The sequence below is a fragment of the Sturnus vulgaris genome, chromosome 3 (assembly GCF_052056855.1).
Source record: "Sturnus vulgaris isolate bStuVul1 chromosome 3, bStuVul1.hap1, whole genome shotgun sequence".
Taxonomy (NCBI): domain Eukaryota; kingdom Metazoa; phylum Chordata; class Aves; order Passeriformes; family Sturnidae; genus Sturnus; species Sturnus vulgaris.
The window spans coordinates 96848072-96861111 of NC_142245.1; the positions used below are offsets into that span (position 1 = coordinate 96848072).

At 35.5% G+C, this 13040-nt stretch overlaps 1 protein-coding gene across 15 annotated transcripts in view; it reads right to left on the minus strand.

Moving 5' to 3' along the window:
* MYT1L (myelin transcription factor 1 like) overlaps positions 1 to 13040 on the minus strand; it is a 310510-nt gene that overhangs the window by 74972 nt on the left and 222498 nt on the right. For 8 of the 15 annotated variants that reach the window (XR_015802716.1, XM_088162362.1, XM_014869546.2 and 5 more), the window contains exons 7-8: positions 6841 to 7818; positions 2199 to 2333 (exon numbers count right to left, since the gene is read on the minus strand). Coding sequence is in view for 14 of the 15 variants with exons in the window: in XM_088162362.1 (XP_088018488.1) it covers positions 2199 to 2333; positions 6841 to 7818 (1113 nt within the window). In the remaining variant the exon portion in view is untranslated. The remainder of the gene's footprint in view (positions 1 to 2198; positions 2334 to 6840; positions 7819 to 13040) is intronic. The other 7 variants (XM_014869547.2, XM_088162369.1, XM_088162370.1 and 4 more) reach the window with 3 other exon arrangements.

The window sequence follows — 13040 nt, forward strand, 5'->3', positions numbered from 1 at the left end:
TCAGCTCAACAGTAAAGGGTGAGCTAGCAACCATACAAAACAAAATTACAGACTGGAAAAATTCTTTCAGGAAATGTATGTATTCTTTATACATAACTTTATAAATGCAACATCAAACTCATGAGCTGAAAATCTACTCTCAAGTTATACTGGTAGAACACTGAATTATTTGAAACACACCTCAGTACAACCCTGAACAGAATTTAACCCTAACTATAAGGCAGCCCAATTGAGCTAGGGGCTGGTTCTGCTCATTTCCACATAGATATATCATGCATATCCATATGGTGAGCAGAATGGATCCTTTAATTTTCACTTGTATTCTCTAAAAAATGTAGAATTTTTTTTTGCAAATACTAAGAACCAAAATTAAGCACTTAAAAATTGAGGGATGGCAGAAAAAAATATAAAAAAGAAATAAATGGTACAAGCTTAAGCAAGTAAACTGATTTACATCCTCATCCACTGCAAGCTGGATGGAAAACTTACTCCAAGGCTGCTCAGAGTAGTACCTCTCTAAGTCATAAAGCTCATGCTATGAAGGGCAAAATTATCAAGAACTTTTTGGGAACACTGAAGAGTTTTTTATGACATGAGGCATATCTGAATCCATGTCTCGGAGCTGGATGGCAGTACATCACACAATGGAAAAAGGCCATCCAGCCCTTATGAAGTTCTTATTTTCTCACACAAGAAGTGGTCTGGAAGCCTGTATTTAGTTCTCACTCAAGAAAAAAGCTAATAAAATCAGTAGATACTTTGACTGAGTTAAGAACTGAATAAAAGCTGTTCAGAGACTTGAGAATTAAACCATGTATACTCATTAAAGATAACCATCATCATCATCACCCCATCATCAGTGTGATAAAATGTGTATAGATGCAAAAGCTTCACTCTGAAATTCCTAATATTTAAAGCTGTTCTTGAAACATGCTTCACAAGGCCAACATCACAGGAAAAAAAAAGATGAGCTCACCTTTGTCATTTTAGTAGGTAAAAGAGCATGCAAACAGTTTAAAGCTATATTCTTCTTTGATTTACAAAGTCTTCTAAAGAGCTTTTTAGTTACCATTTGAAAAAATGATAGAACTTTGAGCAACTGAATAAATATTTGTGTTTCAGAAAATTACAGGGTCTTGGAAAGCAGAGAAATTACTTTATTTTTCTACTGTATTCAGAGACCAACCAAACTACAGCAAAGCTTCCTAAAGCACTTCCTTATCACTTCTGGAAGAAGCCATTGTACCATGAAAGAGGAGACTTGTTATGTCTGCCACTCTTGCAGTGCTAATCTACTTCAGTTTTCCTGTCCATCAGAGTCTACTTTCCTTTGGAAACTGGAAACCATTTTAGTTCTGACCATCTTTATAACATTTCTTTAAGGTTGCTGCAAATTCATTGAGGTTAAGTCTACAAGTGCTGATGGACAGTGAGGATTTTAGGTCCATATGGAACGGATTCCATAACTTCATTTTAAAACTGGTGTGAAAGAGAATTGGATCTTAGCTAGACACTTCTGGATGAAAACCAGCACAGAGTCATTAGCCTCAACAGACATATGCTGATTTCACCAGCCAAGGAGGTGACTTCCAGAAATGAAGCCCTCTGCCTTTAGGTGGGTGTCCATGAGCTCATATGGGTGAACTTCCTCCTCAGAGAATTTGCTGACATAGCAAGAAGTTCCACCCATGTGACTGACAGGGGATGTTTGCTCAAAATCCTGAGTTCTGTAACTAAGTAAACAGCCAAATTATTATTTTTTATAATATACACTAGTTTAATATAAATTATGTTTCAGACACAACAATAACAAAGGAAAGAGGCTGCGAGTTTTTCGGGAATAATTATTCCTGTACAAGACAATAAGGACGGTCGATGTGACATTAGCACGCAGAAGCAAAAGCAGTGCACATCTTCTGGAAGCCTTTTTCTCTGTTGGCTAAATATGTCTATTAAAAAATAACCTAGGATTCTCAAAATCAAAGAATACAGCTTTAAAAGTTGTTCTTTTAGTGTAAAGTTAGTAAAGAATGGAAATGATGGAATAAAGGAAAAAGTATAACACAGAACAGTTGACTAAGTTGAGACAAACCATACTGAAAAAATGAAATTAATTTTTTAAATAAAAGGCTTAAAAAGCATGCTAGAAAAATTTTTGTAGTTTTATCCCCAGTTTCCATGAAAGAATGTGAACTTACTTTCTGGAGGGACCCTATCTTTGTGTGGGCATCCTGACAAACTGCGGTGATGGGGGTAAAGCCCCGTTACATGGCCAGTTCCATCACACCCAGGGGTAGGACATTTGCTCTCTTTCTTTTCTGTTCTTGAGGGATCTATAATTTACAACAAATGTGTCAAGTGAATGAGTCTTTTCACATTTCTGTAAGAAGGTTCATTTAATCATGTCATTTACTCTTTGGTAAATGTTATTATGAAAACTGGAAAGAGAAAACCCTTCTACTTCTTATCACAGTTCTGCCAGTTTTATCCTGTTATCTTCTTCCCAGACTGCAGGCTCCCGTGATCACGGCAATATCCATTCACAGTGATTGGAAAATGACCTTTTTATAGCAAAGCCGTACCATTGTCAATCAATGTTCTGCTGGTAAGCATTAGCTCAAGGGTGCAAGGTCATCCGGAAACTTTTAGTTGGAGTTTCCCTTCTTTACATTTTTATTTGCCTCATGCATTAACGTCTGCAAATGTACTGTCATAGCAGTTCAATGTCCTGAGAGTAGCAAACCCAGCTCTTCAGCAGAACAATTCCACAAAAATCCCTTTTCCAAGGCTCAATGAGGAAATGGCTCTTGTTTTCTTTAAATTCCTTACAAAGTGGTAAAATTACATAAATATTCCTTTCTCTTCAATAAATTATGGTGGAGTAAACATTGTAATCTGAATTACTGAAAGTATCACTTGCACTGTAAATCAGGGCCATTACCAACATGCATATGTAACATTTGAATATTCATATGCTTGAAAGGTTAATGACCTTTTAGAATGTTGTTGGATCTTCTGACTACAAATCAAAGAAAAGTCTAACTAGTCATTTTTTCCACAAAATAAAGTTTTCTGCCAATAATGTAATGGAACACTGGTGACATTAATCCTGATTTAGAACTTTCTCACATAACTTTTATCTGTTTATTTCCTTTAACAGAACATCTGTAGAACATCTATTCTTCCGGACAAGCACATGATACAAATTACATCTTATCATCTTGACCACAGCTGCCAGGTTTTGGACATTATTGCTGATTTTCATATCAGTATAAAGGGATAAAATTCAGGATACTCAAACTGCTACAGTTTTGGCTAAAGATCACCAACATATTTTTTAGTCCATACCCAATAGTTCAATACCCAACCTGAACTAACCTCATTCAATAATTGTATGTTGCTCTTATAATTTCTCTGCTTCGGTATTTATGCTTTCATCTCCATAAAATAAGATTTTGCTACTTGTTTTCCAGTAAGCCTTTTTTACATTAAATTCCATCCCAGCTTCAACAAACAGAACCCTCAGTACAACAGGGGGAATGTTAGTACTTGTAGAACTTCACATAAAAACCATTCTTTTCATCACGAATCAATACAATCCACAGTTCACATTCTGTTTTGGACTTATCTTTCCCTGAATTCCTTCTGGTAGGTCTTACATATACTTTTACTTTTTTAATTTTACAGAAAATCTTTAGCTCCATGACTCTCCATGTCTTAAATCCACTCTTAAAATACAATATAATACTTAAACCTTGTATTTTGCAAATGGAATCCCTAATTATGAAAGCTTTATTTTACTTAACTTGCATGTGGACTGCAGAACACAGATCTCTGTTCCATGTTCTTTAACAACAAACATATAAATCTATCTCCAATGTGCTATACAGTTATCACAACACTCCTGGAAATACCATAATCTCATATATCAGGAAATTGAAGAAAGAGATCAAGAAGTTAAACCCAAGGCCACAGAAGGAGTAAATGTCAGAGGAGGGATTTGAATTCCTGCCAGATAGGCCTGTGCTGAGACCACTAGAACAGCAAGCCCACAGCTACATACATACACAACTCTAAGCAACTCATCAAGTCAAGTACTTTGGGATGTGTAAAAGTATTAGATAAGTGAATAGATAATGCAAATGAAATATAAATTAAGTAAATATAACAATATTCAAGGACTGCAAAAAATGTAGATGATTAATAGACCATAATGGCTTTTTAGAGACTTTAAACTAGAGGAACTTTAGCTACTTGACATTGTTAGAACTCCACCAAAGTCAGTGAAGGTGTTGTAATTTAGAACAGCTGAGGATCTAGACACTTGCATCCTACAGCATCAAGCAAATCCTGCTCTGTATTCAAGTCTACATCATAAAGTTATAGCAAATATCAGATCCTTAAGAGCCTTTATGGTCTAATGAGTCAGAAAAGATGCTGTATACTATTCTTAATGATTCCAAAACTTGCATAAAATTGCACTTGCACAATTTCCCATTGCTTTTAATGGAAGACATTTGAGTAAACTTTTCACAACTTTATATGAAACACTGGATACTGTTTTGTAAATCCTCTTCTGCTATTTGGGAGAAATACTGCAGTTTTACTGAACTCTTCAACCTTTTCTCACTCCTTGCCACAATGGAAGTATTTCCTGAGTGAAGGTTGTCAAAGGACTTTAAAAAGTTTCAAAATGCATAAATTGCAGAAGAAAACCTGTTTAGAATGCTTAAAATAGCAGGGGGGAAATGGTTAGTGGTCTCTTAATGATTGTTTCAGTGATCTTTGAAGCTGAGGTTCTCACTGCAAACCTGTGTTCCCAAGAAAGTTTCCGCCTAACCATATCATACATCTATGTAGGTACCTCTTCCAGCAGTATTTGGACTGGACAACAAATGATATAAGCAACTGCCTTACTTAAAACTTCCTCTCTCAACTACTACCAGAATATTTCCCACAGGTTGGTTTGGTTTCTTTGTTATTGTGGGGTTTTGGGCTTTTTTGGTTGTTTGCTTTTTTGTTGTTTTTTTGTTTGTTTGTTTTTTAAATAAGGGGTTTTTTTGTTGGTTTTTTTTTTTTTTTTTTTTTTACTCAAAAGGTGAAGAATGATCCACTCCACAAAGTTTCATAGTCCAAACTCCCAGAGTATTTAGTCCCTGGTTGAGCCTTGGACCTGTTATCATTTCAGCCTGCAGCTCCCTAGAAATGGGATAGTTCAAAGAAGCTATAGAATTTTCTAAAATAGGATATCTGTACATTTCTCACTGTCAGAAATTATATAGGCTTTTTGGAGAGAGCAGGCCTATATGCAAAAATCTTTTCCCAGCCATACATATAGACTGGAAAGGCTGGACAATACCAGAATTTAAAAACTGTTCAAAAATTAATTTTTGTTTGCCATGTTTTCTGTTTTTAGAGACATACACTCACAGGGAAATGAATCCATAAGTCTATGTGAACAACATTTAGCACAACATCCACATGGCTATGCAGTAATACACTAACTAACTAAAGTTGTCTTCCCCAGATGCCCGAAGTTACTACAGCATACACTGGACTATATATCTATGGTTAGAACAAAGAAAACTTCACTAAAATGCATTGCAGCAGTGTTTGACATCAGCAATTTACATATTTTTCTAAAAGACTGATCATTACTTTTGTTTAAGACTTATGAAAAAAAGATCAAAAGTTTCTTGGATCAAGATGTTGTCTGCCTACATAAACGTCACAGGCAGATTACATTTTCAAAACAGAGATTTATAAAAAAAAAGAGAAAAATGCCCACCATCTCAATTGCAAAGCAAACCAAATATTTTTACAACAAATATAAGATAAACCAAGTCTCTGTTTAGCATCTCCCAAGAAATACCACATCCTCAACTTCCACTAAAGTCAATGGGAATCAGGGGTGTTCAATGAATCTCAGGAAGTATTGAACACTTAATACAACACGGCCCTACATGTACAGATGTAAACACATTAAAGAGGGGTGTCATAATATAAACACACCATCACCATGATAATCCTGCAAATTAAAAGGCATTCTAAAGGTAACCTTTAGTTTGTTGGGGTTTTTTGTTTGGTTGGTTTGGTTTTTATTGTTTTTGTATTTTTTTTTCTTATATTGAATTATGGTCAAGGCAGCACCTTAACTGTTTCCACAATGGAATGAAACCAGTGAAGTGGAATGCACATAAGAAAGAAATTGCTATTGATCTCAGCCCAGGCCACACCATGCCTTGCATAGCAAATGGTTTCCATTACCTTACTATCTTAAGATAATTAATGTGCAGTCACTGCCCCTATCTTATGTTATCGGTCATTTTGATACTGTTCAATTTCTATCAGGCAATTCTACATTTTAGACGGGAGAGGCTTCATCAATAACTGTCATTTGATGATAATTTTATAAGTCACGATGTCACCTACCCAATCTGTAATATATGCTCTTCATAGCTGATTGACTATCTGCTACACAAACCCCCCCTCTTCAATATACTTTGCAACACAATTCTCTTTTTTAATTATTACTATAAAATATATTAAACCTTGAGAAAAATCTTTGCCTCTTTCAACATGATCTCTTGTTTTGTTTCCCTGAGTAGTTACTTTTTTAATTTAGCCAATGATATACTGTACATATTTCTAACACTGCAGAATGAATTCTTTTATTTTATAATCATACCATGATGCTATTTTACAAACATGTCATACTACAATTTTAATAAAGTTCCCATTATGTGGAATTAATAATTTCATTTCAGAAATCTATGCAAAAACTTAACATGTTAGCTCACACTTTCTCATGACATAACATACGGTATATAGAAATATTACCTTTACCATAATATGGCTTTTTGACATGGCCGTCACTTGGTTTAGGCTTCCTGTCATCTCCAGAAAGATGTCTTGGAGACTGTTCCTCAAATGATCTCATATTATCCCTCCTTCCAGCTTCCACTGCCATTTTTTCTCTCATGGCTTTTGCTCTCTCAGTTTCCAAAGCAATTGCTTTCTCAAGCAGAGTTAAGTTACCTTTTGTCATATCAAACACTTCTTCAGACCTATCTGAAGTAATAGAGGTGGTATCATCGTCTCTTTCATGACAACCATCCTCCTTGGCACAGCTAGAAAAAGTCCTAGATCTGGGGCTCAACTGTTCTTCAAGCCTCATTAGGTTCATCATATCAGAGTAATTCCGGTCTGGTGTTCTTCCTTGGAAGTCATCTTCTTGCCTGACATGCTGACGAGTGTTCATGTTTTGCTGTTGATTTCTTTCCTGTGGGTTTGTCTCACTGAGTTTCCTAGCCAGATCAAAACACTGGTTCCTTAAGCACTCCAAACTGCTGAGACACACCTCTTCATCACTCTCCTCCACTATTTTTTCTGTAAGTCCATTGTTCACAGGCTTCCCTAGCATTACAAAGTTCATATTCCTATTGTCTTGCTGTGAAGTATTGTCTGCATAATTTCTGTCATTAATATTTTCTGAAAGCACTACACCATGTCCTTGTGCTAATAATTTAAGGGAGTCCACTGTTTCCCTAACAACATCACTGTCTAAATCTAAACTCAGCTCACTTTTCCGACCGATATTTTCATTTTTGTCACTATCATCTTCCAGACTATTAGATGTATTGCTGTTCATTTCTGATTCTGTCCTGGCTCTGTATGCTGCATCCTCTGCAATTTTGCCAAGATTTAACAATGACTTGGCCACCAGTTCATCGTAATTATCATACTCATCATTATTGTTATCGTCTTTTTCTGTGTCTTGCATTATTCGAGTATTGTGACAATTCATTTGATGGTCTTCTGCATAAAAAACAGAAACAAAGAAAGAAACAAAGAAAGAAAGAAAAAGGAAAAGAAAAGAAAAAAGTGGCTACAATTGGAACTGTTGTTGCAATTGCATGGACAGAAAACAAACTGCATGTCAAATATTGTTAATCATACAGCAATTCTAGAACACTATGGCTGACCCATTTGAACTGAATTCTCAATAGTCCATAAGGCTATTTTTGTTTATTTGCTATTCACATGAATTTCTTTCACAGAACTGATAAGAAAAAAGCAATCAAAATGATAATTACTACTACTGCTAAATATTATGGCATAAATACTTATAGTTTCTCCTTTCACTTCTATATTCACAGTTTTATGGGATTTCTCACAATCACATTATTCAGATGACACAATTGCCTGTTTCCCCCATTTCTCACTCCTATATGTCCTGTAAATATGGTAGATGGCAAAGGAGTGAGTACTACTGGATTTATTCTCTTACTGGTGAATGCCATTCACCAAAAGAGAAAGAGCATACTCCAAGAAGGAAAATGTCACATTTTAACACCATACACACCATTAAGACTAATTGACCAATAGCTATACACAAAGATTAAAATGGCATTTTACTTAGTAGATCTATCAGTAAAATCAAAATCTCTCAGTTCAACTGTGAAGAAGTTAAGAATTTTAAAAGAGTTGTTACATGAAAGGAGGTTAGAAGGAATTATATGCACAATATAATTTTAAGTAAATATGCTAGTCCAAATTTTAGTCATATGTGTATGACTATATAAGTCATGTATATTCATGGGCTGTTATTTACTGTTCTGTGTACTGTAACAGAAGGTGTAGAGTCACCACATTTTTCTCAGCTTTGTTCTAGTAACTCTTGAATAACACAGGGAGAGCTTAGTAAGGTGGAGCCAGTGAGAGGCCCGGAGGAGGAGATTCACCTAACATCTACATCTGCATCTACATCTACATCTACATCTACATCTACATCTACATCTACATCTGCATCTACATCTACATCTACATCTACATCTACATCTACATCTGCATCTGCATCTACATCTACATCTACATCTACATCTACATCTACATCTACATCTACATCTACATCTACATCTACATCTACATCTACATGCATGGTTCTGTCCTTAGTCAGTAAGAGAAGCAGACACTTTACGGACACAGAGCATCTGATCTGGTTAAGATATCTTCTTGAGAATAAAACTAATAACCACTAGAAGTGCCTGTTTCTCTTCATTGACAACAAAGGGACTCAGACTTGATGCCCACCTTAAAGATACCCATACTCAGATGAATATCATCCGCAGAGCATCTTCTGGTATCTCATGTTCACTGAGAAGTTATGCCATTATTAGACCCAGCCTTAAAACACACATTCATAATTCTGGAGTGATGAACATTGCATCACTTGTATTTTTATAACTGGCTATTATTCAACAAGCTATATTCAACATTTTCCAGCACTGGAAAAGAAGATCTGTCATTACAGTGACATATTAGGCCAGTTTTTCAGCTGGTGCAAAGAAAACAGTAGAGCTAGCATAATTAACACCTGCTCAAGAGCAAGTTCATCAACTTCTGATAGCATCTTTCAGCTTAGATGTATTTTCAACACTAGGATTTTCAACACTAGTACACTAAAAACATAGGAATTTCTAAAGTGTGGCTCATATTTCGGATTAAGCAAACCAAAGTGGGAAATTTCAGGTAGTAGGTGGCTTATGCACTAACATTTTGGCAATAGAAGAGTGATAAAACTAGTTTTTATGTCAGTAGATAAGATAATAAATAAAGAGTTGGAAATACAAAGCTAAACAGCACAATAATTAATATTTCAGCCACAAGATAGTATTTCTTCTACACAGTGGTTAGGGATCCTGGGATGATAGTAGGCTGTAGTTAAGGAGCAGAACTTGTTGATGACTAGGCTAAGTCTAGAAAAAAAATACTCTAATGGCAAAATATTATATCTTACATATTATCTGCTTGAATACAGAGGAAAGATAATTAATAAGGAAGATTGTATGGTATTTCTACATCACAAGATATTCCAAGCCAGTAGTGGGTTATCTGTTTATCATAAAAGGTGGTTTTATTTTAGTTGCTTGTTTTTCAAGATCATCATAACTCATTTATGTTTCAGTGCCACAAAAATTAAGGGTATCAGAGTATTAGATTTTCAGTGTATAAGTAAGGACTGCCACTTACACTTCCTATTTGACAAATGTCCATCTTGAATAACTGAATAGAAGAAGGCAATGAAGGCTTAGTGGATAACTAGTCTGTGCTATTTGAAAAGCAAATACACTAATAATTTTCTAAAGTAAAATGTACAAACAAGTCCCACATTAATTTATATATTAAAGATAAAACCTGGTGCAAAGGATATTGTTCCATAGAAACTGAGGCTTTTGTAGGGTGCTTCTTGTAACTACACTAATGGGCAGTCAGATGCAGCAAAGGAACATAGAAATAATTAAAGAAGCAATAAGCTATAGCTCCAAAATAGCCAGTGCCTTCAAGATTAGGGTGAAGTATCAACAAATACTGGTGAAATCCATCCAAATCTAGTTGTAATATGATATTGAAACACAAAGTAGTAAAAAAAATTCTCTGGTCATCCTGAGAACTGCTCATGTATGCAGTGACTATTCTAGGCCAACTTTTGAAATGTGAAAAGTTTCAGGAGTTGTTTATTAAAAGAGGGGGCTGTGTTTGTAAATGATCACCAAGGGGAGGAATATGTTATCCCTTGCCTCCACAAGTGAAAAGTCAAAATATGAATCATGTACTGCATGACAGAAGACATCAAATTCCTTTTGAGTAGGTAAGCTGGGTGAAAGCTGCAACTACAGTATTTTTTATTCTGTTTATTTGGCTCTATCCTTTTCTGGTCTCCCATTCATTCAGTCATAAAATGAAGAAGGAAAAGGTAGTGGAAGAGAAGAAAGTGTAAAACACTAATCCCAGATGAGAGAGGCAGGAAAGCAAAATATTTAAATAAGTTTTATTTCTCATATTTTAATTTTTGGCCTTTTTTTGCATCTCGTTTCTTTAACAACTATTTTACTCATGTCTCTTATCTACATGCAGCAATTAATTTTAATGAGGAAGATATTTATGTATGCCATGTCATCTCCTCAATAATAGTTGGATTCTAAGCTTGCTCTGGTGAGGCACCTGTATCATCTGTTTATCAATATGAAATTTTAAATACTGAATCAGTTTGTGTATTAGTTAAAGGTCTTCTAGGAAGTATGTTAAACTAGAGGCTCGATGCGAGCTATATGCCTTTTCTTTGATTCAGTTCTGTAAATTTTGATTTTGCTTTCATTTCACATTTCTGTGATTCCTTAGATTTGATCTTTAACTCAGTAACTACCTTTAGTGTGCTGTTTAATGGCTGTCTGTTAAATGACTGCAAAACTCGGAGAGGTAAAAGATTTACTCTACCCTTCGCATAAGTTTTGGAACCAGTGATGCAAACTAAAGGTTTTTATTTTGTGAAGAGACTGAGTTTGTCTCACAAAGACACAAGGTATCCAGTTTAAGTGAAGAATGCACAAAGTTAAAATATATCCTTTTTATCTTAACTTTAGGTTTGCATGGACAAAGAATACACAACACAGTTTAAAAAGAGTATCAGATTATTCTAGCTCTCTTCCACAAAATATCATGACAATTTAGATATTCTACATTGTAAATTTGTTCTTTTTAACTCCCAGTAGATATAACAAATGGAAGGAGGAAATTATAGTGGAGTAGCGTAGAACAGCTATTAAGAGCTGTAAGCCTTTAGCCCTTTAGCCATTTCAACAGAAGTGCACTTGTATTGTGCTAAAAAAAGTGAATAATTTGATTTCTTATTGCACCTTTCATCCAAGGATCTCAAAGCACTTTACAAACATTATTTTAAAAAGCCTCACAACACCCCTGTGAGGTAGGTATTTTCACCCCATTTTACAGATGGGAAATGGAGACACAGAGAAGTTGAGTGACTCCATGTCATACCAGGAGTCATGGGAGAATAAGAATTATAGCTTCTACATCCTTGATTTTTTCCTCCTTTTCTTCCTATCACATCCAATTTTAAGCAACATTTTGTCAGAAGAAATGGCTTGCTGGTTTTAGTGTAGGGAGTCATGCAAAACGGCACCTTCCTTTTGAAAAGGAAAATACACAGCATTTAGATTGAGAGATTCTGCAGAGAGAGGCAATGATACTTCAGAAATAGCAGCTGCGTTCCTACCAATGGACATAGACTTCAGAAACAAGACTTTCCAGATCTGTGGTCTGTGTATCAAATTACTCACTTTTCTTCCAAGCATGGGAAAACATGATGGCTAGGAAGCTGAGCCTACATGTGGTCATACAGGCTTCCTGCCCAGATGGATGGTTTCATTATCCAGGCAGCATTTCCTGATTTAAAACACTTCACTGCTCTTGCCACTGCTACTTGTCAATTCCTAAGTGCTCAGCACATGATACTACAGCATCACCATTCTCCCTTTAAGCTGTAATATAAAGTACATGCACACATCTCCACATTACAGTCTCTGATAGCTCGCCTCTGAGAAACATTTAGCAAGACGATGTTGGCACAAATGAATTCAGAATCTTAGAAAGTAATGGCATAATATGGGGAGGGGGATTTGTACAATTTGTACATTGCCATCTTGGGGGAAATCTTGTGAGTAAGGAAACTGAAGAGGTGGAACTTCTTCACTGCACATGGACGAAACAGAGGACCTGTGTAACTCTCCAAGGACCTAAGCAAGTTCTCCTAAAAGTCTAAACACTCCTACTGGCCTGGGATTTGGATTAGAGCCTAAGCATTTGCATATGCTTATTACAGGGATGCACTGAACTCTGAAGCTGACCATGCATGAAGAATCCTTTCTTCATCTCTGCAAAATTTCCTGAAGTTCTTTTATACTGGAAGTGCTATAGGTAAAGACCCAAGCAATTTGGTTGTTATAACAATTGATTTCTTTATGGACCTTACATACTTAATGGAAATCAAAAGAAAAAGATAACTGTTCACTTAGTTAATTGATTCTCTCTAGCTATTCCACTGTATTCCATGGTATTCGATTTTTTTTTCTACTTCTCCTCCTCAGCCTGCTGCAACTACTTACAACTGCAACTACTTACAATAGTTATAATACTGGGACTTATTGTTTAGACTTTACTACAATTATAGTATTCAATTAATA